Below are 25,837 nucleotides of genomic sequence, written 5' to 3'. Positions count from 1 at the left end.
GCACTGTGTCATTTGAGGCACCATGGCTAAGAGGGTAAAGTCATAGCTACCTGAAGTGTAGGTTTCTGGTGCCGCCAGTCATCGTCTGCTTTAGGAGGAGGTACTCACAGAGGAGCACTATGTCCAGTAGCTTTTGGAATAACTTTTATTTTTGGACTTGGTTGGAGTAAGGGGTAACTTTTCTTATGTTATAGCTCTGTGGGAAGTTGGTCAGTCTCCCTTCATGGCAGTAGTTCTAACCTGCCTACCCCTGACTCACAAATCTCTCATTGTCTGATTTCTAATTTTGTAAAGTTAATATCAATCATACCATTACGGTAAAAGAGTTCTTAGACTAGAATATTTCAAGATCCCCAGAGTCCTTAGAGTAGAATAGTCCTTAGGGATCATTAGAAGAATGCTGCTGTAAATATGAAAGGGGAATATAAGGCAGAAAGGAAAAACAAAAATGTTTTAATTCTTTTAAGAGAGAAAAATTTATTTAGGAGTTCTATGCAGTGTACTAAGCCAAATATGATATAGTACATCAGTTACATGTTTATTAATCCTGTAAAGTAGGTATTATTATTTTCTATCTTCCAGATGCAGAAATTGTAGCTCAGAAAGCCACATACACCATGTTGTCAGTATATGGTAGAGCAAAATCTTGAACCCCAGTGTAACTGATGTTAAAAGTAAAAGACTTCAGTTTTATAAAAAATTTTGATATACCTGCTGCTAAATGTTATTTTCTAGTAAGTAATAACTTCTAAGAGGCTACAGCTTATTTCTCAGTTCTGAAATTCCTTCTCTGAGGAGTTTTTGAGCACCAGTGATGTATGAATTATGCAGCCAGCATAAAAGTGAAGTAGCGCATACAGTAATGTGACCTTTTAAAAATACGACCTTGAGGACACCTGGGAATTATTACTAAGTCACAATCATGAGAGGTTCTAGTTCTTTGGCATTTGAGAGTAGAAATGTTTATCATATGATCTTGTTTAATGTTCTCTGGTATCTCATTGTTGGCAGATTCATAGCCTAGTATGTACGACAAACAATGACATATAGTTTGAAATGTTTACGGAGATAGTGCGTAATTAAACCACATTTCTAGAACTTGTATACCTTTAAAATTAAGAGTCTACAGATGCCCAGATCTCTCAGTCAGATCTTCACTTGTATCTCCGTTATAAGACAATTGATTTTAAGTGAGAAGAGGAGCTTCTGATTTTAGTTAAACCAGATAATTTGGTGTACATATTTTAATTTTTTTGCAATGTATTTATTGGTTTATAGCATCATAGAACTAATGATAATGGCTCATGCATTTGATTGGTTGGTTGCTCGCTTGCTTTATTCATTCTCTGCCTTATTTGAAATGAGGCCATGAGTTAGAAGATACTGCAGCAGTCCCAATAGGTAACAAGGGCTTGGAATATGGTATTTCTTCTAGGTTCTTGCATTTCTTTCAGATCTAGGATGGCTATTTTAATGGCTAAATTCCTCTGGAAGCCCATAAAGCTATTTCACAATGCTCTGCTTTTAATACCCTGACTGTTATTTTGTCTTCTACAGAAATTCCTCATTTTAGGATTCCCAGGATAGAGAGGTAGCATTAACAGCTTACCAGTGACAGATATATCAATATCACACCCAGGCCTATTTTATACTCTGTGACTTTTCCTAGTCATCACGCCCTTAATTATCTGTTATGTACAATACCAAAAAGATGTGTATTTTGCATTATAAAAAAAAGATATTTCTATTACTGTGTAACTTTGGATGTGTGATCTGGAGTATAGTTTAGCCCCTAAAATATTCTTTCAATATGAAATATAACTATCACCCAATATACTCTCATTAGTGTTACAAAAATAATAAATTTAATGATAATCAGCAGAGTCTGATGTGAACATTGCTTAATCTCAGAAAATTTTATTCAGTATTGGAGTCTAGCCATTAGGCTGTCTTTGTAATTAACCATGAAGCATGCTCCTACAAGACTTTCTTGGTATTTCACTAATTAAACTCTTTGGGATGGAATCCAAGGTATGTTTGTCTGTATGAGTTTTATGATGTACAAGAAGGGCCTTAGAGCACAGAAACTGTATAAAACTATGTAGAAGTTCCTGGTTATTAAGTTGTTTATTTAAAGTTAAAATTTTAACTTTCTTTCTATTTCTCCTTAAGCTTTGGATTCAACTTAACATTAAACTCTTGTAAACATTCAATTGCATGTTCAAACTTAGTAAATGAAAATCCCTGAAACACTTAAAGCTCTGTTTATAAATGTAACATAGTCAATTTCATTTTTTAAAAAAAAATACATAAAGTGACAAACCTGCGAAGATTACAATCAGAACAAGCAAAACCTTTCTAGGTACTTAATTTTAGAAGTTCTGCTATACCTTTACTTTCCATTAGTGATTAGCTTCCCTTTTTCATGCTCTCATATGCAGATATGCATTTTCTCTATTATAATTTGCAAATCAAACAGTTTCTTTAACTTAGGTAGGCTGTTTTTTTCCCCTCTTGGTGCTCTCTTTTCTTCCCTATTTCCCTTCCTTTTAAGATAAGGTCTTTAGATACTTCTTTCAGTCCCCTTCTCTCTGGATAAGACTTTTGGTACTCTTCTGTTTAACACCATTCTCCCCTCACCCCCAGGCCTAGTGTTTTGCTGTAATGGTTTACTTTTTTTTTTTTTTTTTTTTTTTTTTGCGGTACACAGGCTTCTCACTGTTGTGACCTCTCCTACTGCGGAGCTCAGCGGCCATGGCTCACGGGCCCAGCCGCTCCGCGGCATGTGGGATCTTCCCGGACCGGGGCACGAACCAGTGTCCCCTGCATCGGCAGGCGGACCCTCAACCACTGTGCCACCTGGGAAGCCCAATGCTGTTTTTTTTCTTTTCCTTTGTAGGCAACTTATTCTTTCTGAATGCTTGTAGGATTTTCTTTTTATTTGTAGTTATGTGTATTTTGTCATCAAGTCTTCAGCTTGGAGCTCAGTGACTTTCAATCTACAGATTCAAGTCTTCATATTAGGAAAGATTTTTTAATGTTATCTATTATTAATTTAATTATTACCTCTTTTATCTGTAATAATTTTCTCCTTGTGGAATCTACTTATTGCATATTTGGTCTCCTTAATCTTTTTTTCATGATGTATTTATCTTTACATTTTGATTTTGTGATTTGAGGTATTTCTTGTACTTGTTCTTTAGGCCAGGGGTCCCCAACCCCCAGGCCGTGGACCGTTAGGTACTGGTCCGTGGCTTGTGAGGAACCGGGCCGCACCGCAGGAGGTGAGCAGGCTAGTGCATGAATGAGCGAAGCTTCATCTGCCGCTCCCCACTGTTCGCATTACGGCCTGAACCATCCCCCCCCGCCCCCTCCCCCTGCCCCGTCCCCATCCGTGGAAAAATTGTCTTCCATGAAACTGGTCCCTGGTGCCAAAAAGGTTGGGGACCGCTTCTTTAGACCACTGATTTCATCCTTTTCTTTAATCTTTCAGATTCAATTTGAGTAGAGAAGTAATTTCTAAGCATTCTTCTTCACGTATAGATATAACATATCCACTGACATAGTATTTATACAGTGATAAATTTAGATTATTGTCTTTCTTCTTCAGCTTTGCAGCTTGATTCATTCAATGTACGTGTTCTGTTTGTTCTGACTGAACAGAATTGAAGATTTTACTGCTAAGCTAAATATTGCCCTTCTTTGTTTCCTCCCCCTACAGTGTTTTCTCCAGCAGTCCCATGATGTGTATAGCTTCTGCCTTCTCTTAGGTGCAAACACCCACATTAGGAGCCCTAGTCCTTCTAATTGATTGTTACATTTATTTACAGAGTAATTTTCCAGTTTTTACTAATTCCTTGGGGCCAAGTACCTCTTTTGTTGTGGAGAGAAGTGGAAGTGTAGCCTCCTTGAACCTCTGTTTTTCTCTGCCGGTTTACCAGTCAGTATGATCCCATTTGCTTTTTTGTCTTCCAGAAGTTGATCGAGATTTCTGGCCTGCTGATCCCACCCATATTAATCTCTTAAGGAGTTATTTCCTTTTATTTGGCTTACTGCTTTTCAGAGACTTGGAGAAGGAGAGCTCTGTTTCTCAACATATATGCAGTCTTGAATTGGAAGTCCACTGGTAGTTATTTTCATGGCTTTTGAGAGGAAACTTCTGAAGGGGGCATTCAGTGAGGCAGAATCTTGGTGTCTGTCACCTAGTCTAGTGGGTCTCTAGAGGTGAGAATGGCTTGTTTTAGTGTCCTCTTCAGGCTGGGAAGTGGGAACTTCTAGGAGAAAATGGTCTATCTCATCTGGAGTGACTGAGATGTACTAATATATTTCAGTTTTCCCATCTGCAAAATAAGGCTAATAACAGTGTATCAAACAGTAACCAGTTAAAAGACATAATGGAAGAAAAGGTGCCATTTTTAAGAGCACCAAAGAAGATAAAATACTCAGAAATAAACTTAATAAGGAACTCTAAAACCTATATGAAGAAAATTTAAAATATCACTGAAGGACATAAAAGACGTTTGGAACAAATGAAAAGATATACCTTGTTCATAACAATATTCAACATCATAAAATGTCAGTTTCTTATAAATTTAATGTGATAATAAGAATCCTTGTGAAAACCTAGGTTAATTGGTTTTGAAAGAAATTGACCTTGACCAAATAATTTAGCAAAGAAACTTTGGGGAAAAGAAAAAAGCAAGGATGTTGGATAGAGGATTAGTGTGAGCAGACATTGCTATAAAGTGTCAATAGTTAAAAACTTGTGGTACCGGTATGAATAGAGGGCATGAGGGAGTAAAATGGAAAGCCTAGTAATACACCCTAATACATAGGGAAGATATGGCAAAGATGGCTTCTCAAAAACCAACAGAGACATTATGTTTGTTTGTTTTTTTAAAATTAATTTATTTTTGGCTGCGTTGGGTCTTCATTGGTGTGTGTGGGCTTTCTCTAGTTGCGACAGGTGGGGGCTACTCTTCGTTGTGGTGCGTGGGCTTCTTGTCGTAGTGGCTTCTCGTTGCGAAGATGGGCTCTAGGCGCATGGGCTTCAGTAGTTGTGGCACGTGGGCTAAGTAGTTGTGGCTCAGGGGCTTAGTTGCTCTGTGGCATGTGGGATCTTCCCGGAACGGGGCTCGAACCCATGTCCCCTGCATTGGCAAGCAGATTCTTAACCACTGGGCCACCAGCAAAGTATTGAGGAAGAACTTTGGGGGAAACTGCATATGCATCTGTGGAAAATAAAATTGGAGATCTGCCTCATACCAGGGATAATTTCCAAATGGTTGAAGATATAACGTATTAAAGGAAACCATGAAATATTCAAAAGAAAACATGGAAAATTAAAAAAAAATTGTTTTAGATGAGGAAAGGCATTTTGAACTGACTTAAAATGCAAAACTCCCCATAGAGCTCCATTAGCTTCCGGTCTGTCAGGAAGTCTAAGCTCTGCTCTGAGTCTGACGTGGCCAACTGCAGGGAGCTCTGCAACCCGTTGGTACCAAACCACACCCCTCGAACATCTGTGTGCCTGACAGGGTCTTGATGCTCCGGCTGGGTGTCAGGCCTGAGCCTCTGAGGTGGGAGAACTGAGTTCAGGACACTGGACCACCAGAGACCTCCTGGCCCCACGTAACATCAATTGGCGAGAGTTCTCCCAGAGATCTCCATCTCAACGCTAAGACCCAGCTCCACTCAACGACCAGCAAGCTCCAGTGCTGAACACCCCATGCCAAACAACCAGCGAGACAGGAACACAACCCCACCCATTAACAGAGAGGCTGCCTAAAATCATAAGAAGTTCACAGACACCCTGAAACACACCACCGGATGTGGTCCTGCCCACCAGAAAGACAAGATCGAGCCTCATCCACCAGAACACAGGCACTAGTCCCCTCCACCAGGAAGTCTACACAACCCACTGAAGCAACCTTACCCACTGGGGGCAGACACCAAAAACAGCAGGAACTACGAACCTGCAGCCTGCGAAAAGGAGACCCCAAACACAGTAAGTTAAGCAGAATGAGAAGACAGAGAAATGCAGAGCAGATGAAGGAGCAAGGTAAAAACCAACCAGACCAAACAAATAAAGAGGAAATAGGCAGTCTACCTGAAAAAGAATTCCGAGTAATGATAGTAAAGATCCAAAATCTTGGAAATAGAATGGAGAAAATTCAAGAAATGTTTAACAAGGACCTAGAAGAACTAAAGATCAAACAAACAATGATGAACAACATTATAAGTGAAATTAAAAATTCTCTAGAAGGAATCAATAGCAGAATAACCGAGGCAGAAGAACGGGTAAGTGACCGGAAAGGTAAAATAGTGGAAATAACTACCACAGAGCAGAATAAAGAAAAAAGAATGAAAAGAATTGAGGACAGTCTCAGAGAGCTCTGGGACAGCAAAAAGTACCAACTTTCGAATTATAGGGGTCCCAGAAGAAGAAGAGAAAAAGAAAAAGGGACTGAGAAAATATTTGAAGAGATTATAGTTGGAAACATTCCTACTATGGGAAAGGAAATAGTCAATCAAGTCCAAGATGCGCAGAGAGTCCCATACAGGAGAAATCCAAGGCGAAACACGCCAAGACACGTATTAATCAAACTATCAAAAATTAAGTACAAAGAAAATATATTAAAAGCAACAAGGGAAAAGCAACAAATAACATACAAGGGAATCCCCATAAGGTTAACAGCTGATCTTTCAGCAGAAACTCTGCAAGCCAGAAGGGAGTGGCAGGACATATTTAAAGTGATGAAAGGGAAGAACCTACAACCAAGATTACTCTACCCAGCAAGGATCTCATTCAGATTTGACAGAGAAATTAAAACCTTTAAAGACAAGCAAAAGCTAAGAGAATTCAGTGCCACCAAACCAGCTTTACAACAACTGCTAAAGGAGCTTCTCTAGGCAGGAAACACAAGAGAAGGAAAACACCTACAATAACAAACCCAAAACAATTAAGAAAATGGTAATAGGAATATACATATTGATAATTACCTTAAATGTAAATGGATTAAATTTACTGCAATCAAAAGACACAGACTGGCTGAATGGATACAAAACAAGACCCATATATATGCTGTCTACAGGAGACCCACTTCAGACCTAGGGACACATACAGTCTGAAAGTGAGGGGATGGAAAAAGATATTCCATGCAAATGGAAATTAAAAGAAAGCTGCAGTAGCAATTCTCATATCAGACAAAATAGACCTAAAAAAAAAGACTATTACAAGAGACAAAGAAGGACACTACATAATGTTCAAGGGATCAATCCAAGTAGAAGATAGAACAATTGTAAATATTTATGCACCCAGCATAGGAGCATCTCAATACATAAGGCAAATGCTAACAACCATAAAAGGGGATATCGACAGTAACACAATAATAGTAGGTGACTTTAACACCCCACGTTCACCAATGGACAGGTCATCCAAAATGACAATAAATACGGAAACAAAAGGTTTAAATGACACATTAAACAAGATGGTCTTAATTGATATTTATAGGACATTCCATCCAAAAACAACACAATACACTTTCTTCTCAAGTGCTCATGGAACATTCTCCAGGATAGGTCATATCGTGGGTCACAAATCAGCCTTGGTAAATTTAAGAAAACTGAAATTGTATTTTTTTCCGACACAACGCTATGAGACTAGATCTCAATTACAGGAAAAAATTTGTAAAAAATACAGACACATTGAGGCTAAACAATACACTACTAAGTAACCAAGAGATCATTGAAGAAATCAAAGAGGAAATCAAAAAATACCTAGAAACAAATGACAATGGAGACACGACGACCCAAAACCTATGGGATGCAGCAAAAGCAGTTCTAAGAGGGAAGTTATAGCAATACAAACCTACCTCAAGAAACAAGAAGTATCTCAAATAAACAACCTAACTTTACACTTAAATCAATTACACAAAGAAGAACAAAAATACCCAAAAGTTAGCAGAAGGAAAGAAATCATAAAAATCAGATTAGAAATAAATGAAAGAGAAATGAAGGAAACGATAGCAAAGATCAATAAAACTAAAAGCTGGTTCTCTGAGAAGATAAACAAAATTGATAAACCAGTAGCCAGACTCATCAAGACAAAAGGGAGAAGATTCAAAGCAACAGGATTAGAAATGATAAAGCAGAAGTAACAAGTGACACTGCAGAAATACAAAGGATCATGAGAGATTACTACAAGCAACTATATGCCAATAAAATGGACAACCTGGAAGAAATGGACAAATTCTTAGAAAAGCACAACCTTCTGAGACTGAACCAGGAAGAAATAGAAAATACAAACAGTCACAAGCACTGAAATTGAAACTGTGATTAAAAATCTTCCAACAAACAAAAGCCCAGGACCAGATGGCTTCACAGACGAATTCTATTAAACATTTAGAGAAGAGCTAATCCCTATCCTTCTCAAACTCTTCCAAAATATAGCAGAGGGAGGAACACTCCCAAACTCATTCTACAAAGGCTACCATCACTCTGATACCAAAACCAGACAAAGATGTCACAAAGAAAGAAAACTACAGGCAAATATCACTGATGAACATAGATTCAAAAATCGTCAACAAAATGCTAGCAAACAGAATCCAGCAGCACATTAAAAGGATCATACACCATGGTCAAGTGGGGTTTATCCCAGGAATGCAAGCATTCTTCACTATATGCAAATCAGTCAATGTGATACACCATATTAACAAATTGAAGGATAAAAACCATATGATAATCTCAATAGATGCAGAAAAAACTTTCTACAAAATTCGACACCCATTTATGATAAAAACCCTCCAGGAAGTAGGCATAGAGGGAACTTTCCTCAACATAATAAAGGCCATATATGACAAACTCACAACCAGCGTCGTTCTGAATGGTGAAAAACAAACCATTTCCACTAAGATCAGGAACAAGACAAGGTTTTCCACTCTCACTGCTATTGTTCAACATAGTTTTGGAAGTTTTAGCCCCAGCAGTCAGAGACAAAAAAGAAATAAAAGGAATCCAAATTGGAAAATAAGAAGTAAAAGTGTCACTGTTTGTGGATGACATGATACTATACACAGAGAACCCTAAAGATGCTACCAGAAAACTACTAAAGCTAATCAATGAATTTGGTAAAGTAGCAGGATACAAAATTAATGCACAGAAATCTCTTGCATTCCTATACTCTAATGATGAAATATCTGAAAGAAATTAAGGAAACACTCCCATTTACCGTTGCAATGGAAAGAATAAAATACCTAGGAATAAACCTACCCAAGGAGATAAAAGACTTGTATGCAGAAAACTATAAGACACTGATGAAAGAAATTAAAAATGATACAGACAGATGGAGAGATATATCATGTTCTTGGATCAGAAGAATCAACATTGTGAAGATGACTATACTACTCAAAGCAATCTACAGATTCAGTGCAATCCCTATCAAACTACCAATGGCATTTTTCACAGAATTAAACAAAAAAATTCACAATTTGTATGGAATCACAAAAGACCCTGAATAGCCAAAGCAATCTTGAGAAAGGAAAATGGAGCTGGAGGAATCAGGCTTCCTGACTTCAGATTATACTACAAACCTACAGTAATCAAGACAGTATGGTACTGGCACAAAAACAGAAATATAGATAAATGGAAGAGGATAGAAAGCCCAGAGATAAACCCATGCATATATGGTCACCTTATCTTTGATAAAGGAGGCAAGAATATACAATGGAGAAAAGACAGCCTCCTTAATAAGTGGTGCTGGGAAAACTGGTCAGCTACATGTAAAAGAATGAAATTAGAACACTTCCTAATGTCATACATAAAAATAAACTCAAAATGGATTAAAGACCTAAATGTAAGGCCAGACACTATAAAACTCTTAGAGGAAAACATAGGCAGAATACTCTATGATATAAATCACAGCAAGATCCTTTTTGACCCCCCTCCTAGGGAAATGGAAATAAAAACAAAGAAAAACAAATGGGACCTAATGGAACTTAAATCTTTTGCACAGCAAAGGAAGCCATAAACAAGACCAAATGACAACCCTCAGCATGGGAGAAAATATTTGCAAATGAAGCAGCTGACAAAGGATTAATCTCCAAAATTTACAAGCATCTCATGCAGCTCAACATCAAAAAAACAATGCAATCCAAAAATGGGCAGAAGACCTAAATAGACATTTCTCCAAAGAAGTTATACAGATTGACAACAAACACATGAAAGATTGCTCAACATCAGTAATCGTTAGAGAAATGCAAATCAAAACTACACTGAGGTATCACCTCACACTGGTCAGAATGGCCATCATCAAAAAATCTACAAACAATAAATGCTGGAGAGGGTGTGGAGAAAAGAGGACCCTCTTGCACTGTTGGTGGGAATGTAAATTGATACAGCCACTATGGAGGTTCCTTGAAAAACTAAAAATAGAACTACCAGACGACCCAGCAATCCCACTACTGGGCATATACCCTGAGAAAACGATAATTCAAAAAGAGTCATGTACCACAGTGTTTACTGCAGCACTATTTACAATAGCCGGGACATGGAAGCAACCTAAGTGTCTATCAACAGATGAATGGATAAAGAAGATGTGGCACCTATATACAATGGAATATTACTCAGCCATAAAAAGAAATGAGATTGAGTTATTTGTAGTGAGGGGTATGGACCTAGAGTCTGTCATATAGAGTGAAGTAAGTCAGAAAGAGAAAAACAAATACCATATGCTAACATATATATATGGAATCTAAAAAAAAAAAAAAAGGTTCTGAAGTACCTAGGGATAAGACAGGAATAAAGACGCAGACATAGAGAATGGCTTTGAGGACACGGGGAGCAGGAAGGGTAAGTTAGGATTAAGTGAGAGAGTGGCATGGACATATATACACTATACGAAACGTAAAATAGTTAGCTAGTGGGAAGCAGCCACATAGCACAGGGAGATCAGCTTGGTGCTTTCTGTCCACCTAGAGGGGTGGAATAGGGAGGGTGTGAGGGAGACGCAAGAGGGAGGAGATGTGGGAATATATGAATATGTATGACTGATTCACTTTGTTATTCAGCAGCAACTAACACAACAGCGTAAAGCAATTATACTCCAATAAAGATGTTAAAAAAATGCAAAACTCCTAAAAGAAAGGGTTCTGAAATTCAACTACATAAAATATAAAACATCTGCATTATAGAAAACAATAAGCAAGGACCAATGACAGCCTTTAAAAAATACTTGGAATTCATAATACAAATGAAGAACTAATCTCTTTAGTATATAAAGAACTAAAAAGATATAAGAAAAAGACCAGGAACTGAACAGAAAAATGGGCTACTGTATAAAAAGAATTTTTTACACTGTGTTGTATTTGTCTTTCAGGTACACGTGAACATATATAAAACTGACATTTACAGATTTGTAGCGTAGTTAGTAATAGCAAAAGATTGGAAATAATTCAAGAATTCATTAGTAGGGGATTGGTTCAATAAATTATGGAATGTCTACACAGTGGACTGTTACACAGTTATAAAAACAGTGAAGAAGCTCTTTATATACTGATATGGAAAGTTCTGCAGGAAATATTAGAGAACTGCGCAAGAGTGTGTAAACATACTTTTTATGTAAAAAGTGGGGTGGAGTTGCAGGAATAAAACTGTTCTAATTTTTTGCGCAAAGAGTAGCATATTTACACATTGCTTTTTTACTTTGCTTTTTGTGGGTATATTCTTTAATATATATGCAAAAATTACATACGTAAATATATATATTCTTAAAGTCTGGAAGAGTATATAAAGTGGGGAATTTAATGGGTAGTAATTGGGCAGACTGGAGACAGGGAAGGGAGGTAGATTTTTCACTATACACCTTTTGATACTCTTTTGATTTTTGCATGATAAAGTTATACCTGCTAGGAATTATAGTATATCAGGCATTTTCAGTTGGAAATCACCAGAACTCGATTCCTCTGCCTTCAGTAATCCTCCATTCTGTTTTCACCACCAACATAGCTAACCCTGTTATTGTTAGAAGTTCAGTTTTCTTATTTTCTGGGAATTCTAGGAATATTAGACATTTGTAAGCACTTAATAATCTGTATAAACGAACCAGAACAGAGCTCCAATATTTTAAGGTGCTTTGTAATCTAATTTATTAATATCCTCTGAGGGTAGGAAAATATATTACTCCCTATGATGACAGGTAATAACTCTTATCATTTACAGACACACACAGCCACCTTGTAGCTTCAGTTTTACAACGTAAACAGAGAACACCAAACTCACCAGTTTAGGTATATCTCAACGAGATGTTCTCTTCAGTAGAATTTAAATATATTCTTTCACAAACAGACAGACATGAATAGACTAAAACCCATTTCTCTGACAGAGAATAGATGCCTTTCTCTATCTGTCAAATATCACCACATGGTCAGACCATAAGAAAACTTCTCAGTCATTCCCTATACCAATGGGGAGTAACTCACTGTCCACCAGTGTCACAGAACCATACCCAGCTGGGCAAAGCACCAGAAATAAACAAAAAACAAAGATTGGGGGATAAAAGGAAAGAAGTTCTATCGCTGCTTGGAATTCACTCCGGGGATCAAGGGAAGATATCCCTGGGAGCAAGCAGTCCCTTAGGCGATGTGTCACTTGGGCTTTTCTGTGGAACTTCCAACTCCGTCAAGTATGATTTTTCATGTTATGAACAAGAAACTCATAAAATATAAAGTGAGTGTGTGTCAGAGATTCAAATAATTTTTTAATTAGGGAAGCAGCAAGATGGTAAGGCTAGTTCCCACAATTTGAAGAAAGTGTTATTCTCTCTTCTTTTTCCTTTTGATTGAAAATATCCAGGTTCAAGTCTGGAGATGTTTTACACAAAACTCTTGTAAATATAGCATTAGATTCTTTAGGTTTTATGGTTAGTAATCTTAACACTTTGTCCTTTCTGTTAGATATGCAGCTATAGTTAATCACTTTAAGGGTAAAATTTGCCTATAACTTTAAAAGCATAGAAGAAAATAGTCAATTAAATAGATACTAAGTTTTTGTGGAGTTGATTCATTGTTACATGACACAAAATGTATATAAACAATTTTTATACCTTTTATGATAATGTGTAACATTTGCCAATAATTTTTTTTTTAAGAAGATGTTGGGGGTAGAAGTTTATTAATTAATTTATTTATTTTTGCTATGTTGGGTCTTCGTTTCTGTGCGAGTGCTTTCTCTAGTTGTGGTAAGCGGGGGCCACTCTCATCGCGGTGTGCGGGCCTCTCACTATCGCGGCCTCTCTTGTTGCGGAGCACAGGCTCCAGACGCGCAGGCTCAGTAGTTGTGGCTCACGGGCCCAGTTGCTCCGCGGCATGTGGGATCCTCCCAGACCAGGGCTCGAGCCCGTGTCCCCTGCATTAGCAGGCAGATTCTCAACCGCTGCGCCACCAGGGAAGCCCCCTACCAATAAATTCTTATTTTATACTTTTTTAAGGTATAACTTGCATATAAACAAACTCCACAGATCAGAAGAATGGAGCTTGAAGAACTTATAGAAATGTATACATTCATATACTCACAACACAATCAAATATAAATTATTCTCAGGACCCTACAAGACCCTTGCCCCTCCTATTCAGTACCTCTCCCAAAGGTAACCATTCTGACTTCTGTCACAATAGATTAGTTTTGCCTGCCCTTTAATACTACTCTTCTGTGTAATATTATATGGAAGATAGTACAAATTATTTATCTATTGTATTTTTGGTGGGATTTTTTGGTCTTAATAAATAATTGTATGATACTGGTATATATAAATACATTCTATTTTTGCATTTGACCTTATATATTCTGTGATCTTGCTAAATTATTTTATTTATTAGGATTGTTTTTAGAGTCTGTTAGATTGTTTACATACTGTATCATTTTCACATGAGAATTCTATTTTTTCTGTTCTAATTTTTATACCTCTTATTTATTTTCCTTACCTTCTTAAATAAAACTGATTAAGAGGGACTTCCCTGGGGGCACAGTCGTTAAGAATCCGCCTACCAGTGCAGGGGACGTGGGTTCGAGCCCTGGTCCGGGAAGATCCTACATTTCGTGGAGCAGCTAAGCCCGTGTGCCACAACTACTGAGCTGAGCCTGCGCTCTAGAGCCTGTGACTCACAACTACTGTAGCCCACGCGCCTAGAGCTCGTGCTCCGCAACAAGAGAAGCCGCTGCAATGAGAAGCCTGCACACCGCAACAAAGATAGCCCCTGCTTGCCGCAACTATAGAAAGCCTGCGCACAGCAACAAAGACCCAACGCAGCCATAAATAAATAAATAAAAACTGATTAAGATCTCAAGGACAATGTTGAATAGAAGACATTCTTGTCTTGTTCATGACCATTTTGACCATGCTTGTCAGCGGGAAAGCATCAGTTTTACCATTAAGTATGATGCTAGGTGTGTTTGTGTGTGTTTTAATAAGCCTCATCAAAACATACATGTATTTAAAAAATCATGAATAAGTATTAAGTTTTACCTACTGAAATTATATATGTTTTTACTCCTTTATTTTAATGATGTGGTCAGTTTATAGGGATTGATTTTAGAATATTAAAATAATTTGTAATTTGGACTGAAACTCACTTGTTCACTATCCATTTTGCTAATATTTTGTTTAGGAGTTCTGCAACTATGTCCATGATGTTGAACCATAATTTTTTTTTCTAGTAGTGTCTTTATCAGCTTGTTATGAAGGCTGTTCTGGCCTCATGGAACAGGTTGGTAGGTCTTCCTTTTACTTTTATGCTCTGGAAGAATGTATGTAAGGTTGTTATTATTTATTCCTTAAATGTTTGAAAGAATTCGCCAATGAATTCATTTGGGCTTGCAGTTTTCTTACAGATTCATTTTCTTTAATAGCTATAAGACTGTTTAAATCTTTTGTTTCTTGTTTCAGTTTTGATAAGTTGTGTTCTTCAGGGAATTTGTTCATTTAAACTAAATTCTCAATATATTGGAATAGAGTTGTTGGTAGTATCCTCAGAGTCTTTTTTTTTATTTTTTAAAGTATTTATTTATTTATTTGGCTGTGGTGGGTCTTAGTTGCGGCAGGCAGGATCTTCGTTACCACGTGCAGAATCATCTTTGCAGCGTGTGGGATCTTTAGTTACCCATGCAAACTCTTACTTGCGGCATGTTGGGACTAGTTCCCTGACCAGGGATTGAACCCTGGGCCCCCTGCATTGGGAGCGCAGTGTCTTAGCCACTGGAACACCAAGGAAGTCCCTCTCAGAATCTTTTTTAATGTCGGCAGGCTTCTAGTTATATCTCCATTTTCATTCTTTATATTTGTGTTCCTTGTTTTTTTCTCAATGTTTTTTCCTAGGCGTTGTCCATTTTATTAATCTTCCAAAGAATCAACTTTTTGGCTTTGATTTCTTCTATTATACACCTGCTTTCTACTTCATTGATTTCTTTATTAAATTTTTTTTCTTTCTACTTTTTTGAATTAATTTTCTGTTCTTTTTCTAGATTTTTATGATGGAAGCATAAATCATTTTTTTTCAACTTGTCTTATTTCAGATAATATACATTTAGAGGTGTGAATTTTGCTCCAGTTCAGTTTTATTCTACACATTTTAATGTGTTTATTTTTGTTTTTCAGATCAAAATATTTTCTAATTTCTGTTGTGATTTTGTGTATTTGACTCATGAGTTATTCAGAATTTTGTTTCTTAATTTCCAAACATTTAGGAGAATTTTTAGTTATCTTTCAGTAACTGATTTTTTAAAAAAATAAATTTATTTATTTTTGGTTGCATTGGGTCTTTGTTGCTGCACGCGGGCTTTCTCTAGTTGCGGAGAGCAGGGGCTACTCTTCGTTGTGGTGTGCAGGCTTCTCATTATGGTGGCTTCTCTTGTTGTGGAGCATGGGCTCTAGGCACGCAGGCTTCAGTAGTTGTGGCACACAAGCTCAGTAGTTGTGGCGTATGGGCTGTAGAGGGCAGGCTCAGTAGCTGTGGTGCACGGGCTTTAGTTGCTCCATGGCATGCGGGATCTTCCTGGACCAGGGCTCGAACCCGTGTCCCCTGCATTGGCAGGCGGATTCTTAACCACTGCACCACCAGGAAAGTCCCTTTCAGTAATTGATTTTTAGTGTAATGCTCTGGTGGTCACAAAACACTTCGTTCATGATTTAAATTTTTTGTATTTGTTGAGACCACTTCATGGTCTAGCATATGGTCTTTTTGTAAATGTTTTGTATGCACTTGTAAAGAATGTATATTCTGTAGTTGTTGGGTTTAATGTTTTAGCTCAGGTTGGAAAACTGGGTTGTTCAAATCTCCTATATACTTACATTTTTTTCTTTTTGGTTGCTTATTCTATCAGTTACAGAGAAACGTTTGTTAAAATCTACACCTGTAAGGTGGATATAGCTATTTTCCTTTTAGTTCTTTCAGATTTTGCCTTATATATTTTGAAGCTGTGTTATTTGTTGCATATGGATTTTATTATTATTTTACTCTGTTGATTTGACACTTTTATCATCATGAAATGTCCCCCTTTACCTATTTTTAATTAGAATTTTTAGTCCATTTACTTTTTTATTGAGATATAATTTACATGCCATAAAATTCATTCTTTTAAAGTATACGATTATGTGGTTGTTAGTATATTTTCAAACTTACACAAACACCACCACTATCTAATTCTTGAATGTTTCAGAAAGAAATCTCTTATTCATTGGTAGCAACTCTCCATTTGGTCCTCCATCAAGCCCCTGGTAACCACCAGTATACTTCCTGTCTCTGTGAATTTGATTATTCTAGATATTTTGTATATATGGAATCATACAATCTGTGGTCTTTTGTGTGTGACTTCTTTCATTAAGCATAATGCTTTTACTCTTCATCCATGTGGTAACATGGATTAGCACTTCGTTCTTTTTTTAATGGCCAAATATCATTTTATTGTATGAATCTGGTAAATTTTTTGGTTCATTTTTCAGTTGATGCTTGTTTCTACTTTTTGGCTATTATGAATACTATTGCTATGCATATTCATGTAAAAGTTCTTGGTGGACATATGCTTTTATTTCTCTTGGTTAAATACCTAGGAGTGGAATTGATGGCTCATACAGTTTTTCTATGTTTAACATCTTGAGAAACTGCCAAACTGTTTTCTGTAGTGACTGTGCCATTTAAATTCCTGCCAGTAATGAATGAGGGTTACAGTTTCTACACATGCTTGCTAACTAGTCCAGTCGTCTTAAAAATTATTAATAATATCCTTGGACTGAAGTTTACCATCTTGATATTTATTTATTTGCCTTGTTTATTCTTTGTGCCTTTATTCTTCCTTTACTGCTTTCTTTGGGATTAATCAAGTATGTTTTATTTTTCAAAATTTTCTCCTCTATTAGCTTTTTAGTTGTATATTTATTATTCTTTTAGTGGTTACCATAGGGATAACATATATCTTTGGAATGTTGCATTCTTCTCTAGAATAGGATTTATTTCACTTCCCAACCAATAGAGGATTCCTAAACTGTTTGGCTGCATGTACCCCTCCTATCCTTTGTGCTTTTTTATGTCTATTATGAACCTCGTAGGACATTATTTTTGTGCTTACATCTGCTTTTACATCAATATTTACTTATGTTTCCCCACTTTTTGTGCTCATCATGCATTTCTGTAGATCTGGATCAGTTTCTTTTGGTTGGAAGAACTCTACTATTTCTTTTATTGAAAGTCTTCTGATAATAAATCCTTTCAGCTTTTGTTTGAAAATAAGTTATTTTATCTGATTTATTAGTGGATAGTTTTGTGAGGCAGAGGGTTCTATGTTGGTAGTATTTTCCCTTTTACTATGCTGAAGATTTATGCTATTATCGTTTCCATTGAAATGTCCTCACATTGTTATCATTGCTCCTTTGAAATCAATTTGTCTTTTATTTTCTGGCTGCTTTTAAGAATTTCTCTTAATAATTTTTTTTATAGCAGTTTGAGTGTAATATAGGTGTTTATTTTTTAAAATCCTGCTTGAGATTTGTAAGATTCGTTTGATCTGTAGTTTGATGACTGTCATCAGTTTTGAAAATTTTCAGCCTTTATTTTTAAAACATTGCTTTTGTTTCTTTTTTAAATTCATGTGTCTTATCTCTGAGTTGTGAATTTTGACATATTTGAGGCCTTTTTTGCATATTTTATGCTGTTTTATGTATTTCTGTCACTTTTTTCTTAATGTGCTTCCATGTGGATATTTTATACTGAACTGTCTTCCAGTTCACTAATCCTCTCTTTAGTCATGTTCATTGTTCTATTAAACTGATCTAATGAGTTCTTAATTTCAGATATGGTATTTTTCAGTTTTAGGATGAACATTTTCTTGTTTGCCATAGATTCCAATTTTTTGTTGAAATTCTTCATCTTTTCATCTATTTCTTTCATTTTATTGAACATTAATGATAAATGTTTTTAGCAACTTCATAAAAATGTAGCTGAATTTTTCTTATCAAGTTGTATATTACTCTTCTCCCTCTGCTTTGTCCTAGGCAAGTAATTGTTTGTAATTCATCTCATCTTGGAGATTCTTGTTTTATGTTAGAGTTTAGGCTAGTTGGTTGCCTGGAGACCTCAGTTTTCTGATAGATCCAAAAGAAGTCATGATTTCATAGATTATCTGCTTCTTCCTCTTGTTAGGCTGGGAGTGATGCTCTTCACAGCTTTCTGCATTGTAAGCAAAATCCAGAAATCCATGATAGCAATTTTAAAGTCCTTTTCTGAAAATTCTAAAATCTGAATGAAATGTGAGTCTTTTTCTGTTTTGACAATTTATTCCCAATGTTTATTCATTTGTTCCTGTTTATTATTATTATTATTAATTTTTGGGGCATTCCTTGTCATGTTTATTGGATGCCACACAAGGTGGATGAGAAATTTGCAGAGGGTCTATAGGATGTTATTTTCCTCTGAGGACAGTTAATTTTTCTTCTGGCAGTTCTGATCATGTCAGGCCTTGATTTTAAACTCGGTTAGAGCTTGTTTATTGCTATTTTGACCGTACTCCCAAGGCATGACTGTTCTGGAGTCTCAGTTGAGAGCCCAGCGTTTTTCTTTTCAGTACTCCTCTATCTTGGCAGTGCTTGCCTGCCAATCTCCATCTCCTCAGCATGGCTGGGCTGTTGAAATATCTGCTTGGCTTTTTGTTGCCCATCAGCTGTTTTTTGATACGTTTTTTGGCATCTTGTCCTATATACTTATGTAAGCTTAGGAATCAGTTAACAATTTGAGGGGAATTTTCATGTAGATTTTTAGGCTCCTTCTATATATATATCTTTTGGGGGACATTTTTCACTCTGGAGCCTCCTCTGCTTTTGGCAACTCCAGGCTCTGCCTTCTCAGCCCAGTTAAGGTACAGCAGTGTGCTTGGGCTCTATTTGCCATCATTGGTCTAGAAAATCTCTTATACCAAAGAATGATTAAATGTGGAATTTGCTTCATGGGCTCCCCTGCTCTCCAAGGATGTAGCCCCAGAAATCCTACCTGTCAAGCTTTCTTTCCTGTGCTTTCAGGCAAGTCGTTTTATATGTTTTTTTTCAGCATTCATGGTTGTTCTTGAGAATGCTAGTGCAATACACTATGTTCCATAAATTGGAACCAGAAGTGCCATATCTCTTTTCTCATTTTGCATGTTCACTAATGCTTAGCAGAGTTCTATAAATATTGATGGCTTTTGCAAATCTTTTCAAGGTTCCAACTGTGTTGAACAGATAAAATCAGTCCTTATATAATAATTACTATAGAATAAAGGATAACTAGTTATAAACCTTAGTTTTATCTCCTGGAATAAAAGCAGGTATTGGTTCATCAGGAAAGAGCTCTGAAAGCAGAGCAGAAATGGAGAGCCAATACTAGCCACTAAAACTCTTTTAACTGAACTTCACATCTGGTATGATTATCTGTTCTTTGAATTGTGGTCATTGGAAAGCTGTCCTAGAAACAGGAACTCTTCTCACAGTCTTTCATGTTTTGATCTCTAGGAAGATGAAGTCCTCAGGACATTCTGAAGAGGATGATTTTGTTCCAGAACTACACAGAAACGTTCACCCTCGAGAGCGGCCTGATTGGGAAGAAACACTTAGTGCAATGGTAAATCAGTTTTATGCATATGTATGTATGTTTATTTTACTTACATAAAGAAAAGGAACTGAGGAAGCATTACTCACATAAAAAAATTTTTGTTGTTTGTTGCTTTGCTCATTTGTTCAGGAAATATCTGTTGAGAGAATTATCTATTCAAGGCACTGTTTTAGACTCTCTGGGCAGAGCTGTGAATAAAACACACACATTTCCTGCCTTTGTAGCTTATATTTTAATGAGGTAGGAAGAGAAGCAAATAATTAAATATATAATATGTCATGTGGTGGTATGTGCCATTGTAGAAAATTAATGCAGAGTGGTGGGGTTACAGAGTGGGAGAAGAGAGTGTGAAAGAATAGTTGCTAGTTATATAGGATGGACACAGATGGCCTCTGGGAGAAGTTGAGATTTGAGCAGACACCAGAGGGATGTGAGGGAGTGTGTTTATCTGGGAACAGATCATTTTAGGCAGTGGAAGAACAAGTTAAAGGCTGTAGCATAGAAATAAAAAGCAAGTTGGAAAAAAAACACAAGTAGGACATGTGGCTGAAACTGAGCTGGGAAAAGTAGAGGAGATGAGGTCAGAGAAGTGGTTTGTTGTACTCCATTATAAGGACTTTGGTTTTTTATGCTGAGTGAGCTGGGAAACCATTGGAGGATTTTTAGCCAAGAAGTGACATGATCTGGCTTAAAATTTTAAAGGAAGTCTCTGGTCTCTGTGAATAGGCTAAAGAGGGAGGCAAAAAGAGGAAATAAGGAGACCAGTTAGAAGGTTACTGTATTAGATGGACAGTGATGGTAGCTTGAACCAGGATGGTAGATGGGGAAAATGGTTCGATTCTGGATGTAGTTTTACAGATAAAGCCAAGCATTTTTACTCATGAATGGGACAGAGAGAGTAAGATAGAGATGTCAAGGATGAGTTCAAGTTCTTTGGCTGATCAGCCTGAAGAATGGAGTTTATGTTCACTGAGATACTGGAAAAGCAGTTCCTGTTTGTTGGGAGTTAGGTGGGAAAATCCTGTGCAGTGTAGTTTTTCCACATAAGTTTGAGATAGTCATTTAATCTATTATAACTTCTATAACTTTTTGTAATTCAGATCTGTTAATGAGAACAATTAAATTTGTTTTGCAGAGAATAACATTTTACTTAATTGGAGTTAAAAGTTAGTGATTCCTGTCAAAATTGGATGCAAATGTTCATTTGTCAATGCAGGTTTGTAATGAGATTTTACATATTTCAGTTTTGAAAATGGCTTTTCCCTCAGGTACTGCCAAATATATCAATTTATGAGCATATGATTTTAATTGAGCATATTTGTTGCTTAGAAGGTGTTTATGGAATTCTGTTTCTTCTCTTGATATTTTCCTTTTAGCATAACATTACATTGCAAATTTCTATGCTGAGGAGATGTGAAATAGTCTCATCAAAGACAAACATGCCCCACACCCCTATTGAATCAAGTAATCCCTGGAGGTGCCAGCATGCCACTGAAAGGATATTCAGTAAATTCTTTTGCTTATTTAGAAATCTTTCACAGTTTTCCCATGTATTTTGATAACCTGCAATAAGTCTACATTGAATTTATCAATGGGAAGAAAGGTGGTATTTGTTATGTGGTGGTTTGTTTACTCTGTATTAAAATGTCATATGACGCGTAACATAGAAAGTTACTGAATTCTGTTTTCTGGAGTTCACATTGATTTGTTTATGGAAATTACCATTTGTATCATATGTTCTTAGCATCTTTTATTATTATATTGGTACTCTAATTTCTTTATTTGTAAACTTTTTAAAAAATTAATTTAATTTAATTTTATTTTTGGCTGTGTTGGGTCTTTGCTGCTGCACGCAGGCTTTTCTCTAGTTGTGGCGAGCGGGGGCTACTCTTCGTTGCGGTGCGTGGGCTTCTCATTGCAGTGGCTTCTCTTGTTGTAGAACACGGGCTCTAGGTGCGTGGGCTTCAGTAGTTGTGGCACGTGGGCTCAGTAGTTGTGGCTCACAGGCTCTAGAGTGCAGGCTCAGTAGTTGTGGCGCACGGGCTTAGTTGCTCCACGGCATGTGGAATCTTCCCGGACCAGGGCTCGAACCCGTGTCCCCTGCATTGGCAGGCAGATTCTTAGCCACTGAGCCACCAGGGAAGCCCTATGTGTAAACTTCTTGAAGGCAAGCGCTATGGTTCTGTTTTTTGAAAAAATCATTACACTCAATAAATAGTACATTGCAAGGTTGCAAAAAGTGTACAGCGAATGATGAAAAGGATATAAATGAGATTAGAGCTGCTGTTTTACTACACTTTCTCTAGAAAATTATACTGATTTTAATGAGGAAGTAAGAGTAAAGAAAGTTTGGGACCTTTTTCTCTTTCAATAATAATATGTGTGAAATATTACGTTGAGAATGAAGTTTATTAAGAGAAACCCTTATAAAATGTTTTTCCAAAACAATTCCATTTATTTAATTTTTTAATAGTTTTCGAAATAAAAGGGCTTAAGTGTTGAACTTTTATCGATTTGTGTGGTGTGGCCAGAATACTAGTTTTTTTTTTTTTTTTTTTTTTGCGGTACGTGGGCCTCTCACTGCTGTGGCCTCTCCCGTTGCGGAGCACAGGCTCTGGATGCGCAGGCTCAGCGGCCATGGCTCACGGGCCCAGCCGCTCCGTGGCATGTTTGATCTTCCCGGATTGGCACACGAACCCGTGTCCCCTGCATCAGCAGACGGACTCTCAACCACTGCGCCACCAGGGAAGCCAAAATATTAGTTTTTTAATACATATCTAAAAGAATGTCAGAAATTTCTGAATTGTTAAGAATTTTAAAAAGTTTGTAAACAGTCATTTTTAAATTGAGATATAATTGATATGTAACATTATATTAGTTTCAGATGTACAATATAATGTTTTAGTATATGTGTATATTGTGAAATGTTCACCACAATAAGTCTAGGTAACATCCATTACCACACATAGCTGCAGATTTTTTTTCTTGTGATGAGAATTTCTAAAATTTACTCACTTAGCAACTTACAAATATACAACTCTGTAAATATTGTATATTTACTATAGTAACCATGCTGTACTTTATGTCCCAGGACTTACTTATTTTATAGCTGGAAGTTTGTACTTTTTGACCACCTGAACCCATTTCGCTCACCCACCTTTGGCAACCACCAGTCTGTTCTCTGTATCTTTGAGTTGAATTTAATTAATTAATTAATTATATATTTTTAAAGCTTCCACATATAAGTGAGATCATATGGTATTAGTCTTTCTGTTTTTCACTTATTTCACTTAGCATAGTGCCCTCAAGGTCCATTTATATTGTAACAAATAGCAAGATGTCTTTCTTTCTTATGGCTGAATAATATTCCTTTGTGTATATATACCACATTTTCTTTATCCATTCATCAATCAATGAATACTTAGGTTGCTTTCATTTTTTGGCCAGTGTAAATAATGCTGCAATTAACAGTCGAATTCGTGTGTTCATTTTCTTCAGATAAATACCCAGAAATGGAATTGCTGGATCATATGGTAGCTCTGATTTTCATTTTTTTGAGGAACCTCCATAATGTTTTCTGTAGTGGCTGCACCATTTATATTTACACTACCAGTGCACAAGGGTACTATTTCTCTTTTCTCCACACCCTTGCTGTTACTTATTTTTTATCTTTTTGATAATAGCTATTCTAACAGGTATGAAGTGATAACCCATTGTGGGTTTGTTTTGCATTTCCATGATGATTAGTGTTATTGAGCACCCTTTCATGTACATGTTAGCCATTTGTATGTCTTCTCTGGAAAAATGTCTATTCAGAGCCTCTGCTCAGTTTTTTAATCGGATTTTTTTTCTTTTTGCTATTGAGTTGTGAGTTCTTTTATATTTTGAATATTAATCCCTTACTAGATATATGATTTGCAAAAATTTTCTCCCATTCTTTCCCTTTCTTCCCATGAAAGGTTACCTTTTCATTTGGTTGATGGTTTCCTTTGCTGTGTAGAACTTTTCAGTTTGATACAGTCTCACCTGTCTGTTTTATGCTTTTGTTGCTTTTGCTTTTATTGTCAAATGCAAAAAGTTATCTCCAGGACTGATGTCAAGGAGCTTAACTACCTATGTATTTTCCTAGGAGTTTAATGGCTTCACGTTATTATGTTCAAGTCTTTAATCCTTTTTGAGTTAGTTTTTGTGTGTGGTGTAAGATAGTGGTTCAGTTTTGTTCTTTTGCATGTGGCTGTCCAGTTTTCCCAACACCATTTATGAAGAGACTGTCCTTTTCCCATTGTATATTCTTGGCTTCTTTGTCATAAATTTATTGACAGTATAGAAGTGGACTGATTTTTGGGCTGTCTGTTTGTTTCCATTCATCTATGTGTCTGTTTTTAATGCCAGTATCATACTGTTTGGACTACTATAGCTTTGTAATATAGTTTGAATGCAGGAAGCATTATGCTTCCAGCTTTGTTCTTCTTTCTCAAGATTACTTTGACTATTCCATGTCTTTTATGGTTCCATATAAATTTTAGAATTGTTTCATTTCTGTGAAAAATGCCATTGGAATGTTGGTTTTGCATTGAATTCAGTTGAATTGAATCTGCAGATTGCTTTGGGTTAAATGAGCATTTTAACAGTATTAATTCTTCCAATCCATGGGTATGGAACATCCTTCTATTTGTATCTTTTTTACATTCTTTCATCAGTGTCTTATAGTTTTCAATGTTCAGGTCTTTCACTTCGTTCGTTAAGTCAATTTCTGGGTATTTTATTCTTTTTATTCAGTTTTTGAATCTCAATTGTAAATGAGATTGTTTTCTTAATTTCTTTTTCTGATAGTTCAGTTCACTATTTGTTTACAGAAATGGAACTAATTTTTGTATAATGATTTTGTATTCTGAAGCTTTACCAAATTTATTAGTTCTCACAGTTATTTTTTTGGTGGAGTTCTTAGGGTTTTCTTTATATAATATCATGTCATCTGTAAATAGTGATAGTAACACTATCACTTTCCAATTTGGATACCTTTTATTTCTTTCTCTTGCCTAATTGCTCTGGCTAGGACTTCCAATACTGTGTTAAATAGATGTGGCAAGAGTGGGCATCCTTGTCTTGCTCCTTAGGTCTTAGGGGAAAAGCTTCCACATTTTCGTTGTTGAGTATGATGTTATTTGTGGCTGTATCAGATATAGCCTTTATTATGTTGAGGTACAGTCCCTCTATACCTGGTTTGTTGAGAGTTTTTATCATAAGTGGACGTTGACTTTTGTCAGATGCTTTTTCTGCATCTGTTGAGATGGTCATATGATTTTTCTCCTTCATTTTGTTCATGTGGTGTATCATGTTGATTGATTTGCAGATGTTGAACCAGATTTGTATCCCTGGATGAAATCCCACTTGATCTTGGATGTATGATCCTTTTGATGTTTTGCCGAATTTGGTTTGCTAATATTTTTTTGAGGATTTTTGTATCAATGTTTACCAGGGATATTGGCCTGTAATGTTCTTTTCTTGTTGCATCCTTGCCTGGCTTTGGTATCAGTGTAATTCTGGACTTTTAAAATGAGTTTGGAAGAGTTTCCTCTTTTATTTTTTGGAAGAGTTTGACAAGAATTGGTATTAATTCTTCTTTCAGTCTTTGGTAGAATTCACTGGTTAAACCACCTGGTTCTGGACTTCAGTTGATTGGGAGCTTTTTAATTACTCATTTAATCTCCTTA

The 25,837-nt window shown here is 36.4% G+C and overlaps 1 protein-coding gene across 7 annotated transcripts in view; it reads left to right on the top strand.

Moving 5' to 3' along the window:
* ARHGAP32 (Rho GTPase activating protein 32) overlaps positions 1-25,837 on the top strand; it is a 269,441-nt gene that overhangs the window by 93,886 nt on the left and 149,718 nt on the right. For all 7 annotated transcript variants that reach the window (XM_022556264.3, XM_089915809.1, XM_089915808.1 and 4 more), the window contains exon 2: positions 20,024-20,132. In XM_022556264.3, the coding sequence (XP_022411972.1) occupies positions 20,028-20,132 (105 nt within the window). In that variant the 5' untranslated portion in view covers positions 20,024-20,027. The remainder of the gene's footprint in view (positions 1-20,023; positions 20,133-25,837) is intronic.

This window comes from Delphinapterus leucas, chromosome 7, assembly GCF_059928025.1.
Source record: "Delphinapterus leucas isolate spDelLeu-1000000601 "Yukka" chromosome 7, BTC_Dleu_Yukka2, whole genome shotgun sequence".
NCBI classification, from domain to species: domain Eukaryota; kingdom Metazoa; phylum Chordata; class Mammalia; order Artiodactyla; family Monodontidae; genus Delphinapterus; species Delphinapterus leucas.
This window is presented reverse-complemented; position numbering and strand designations above follow the sequence as displayed.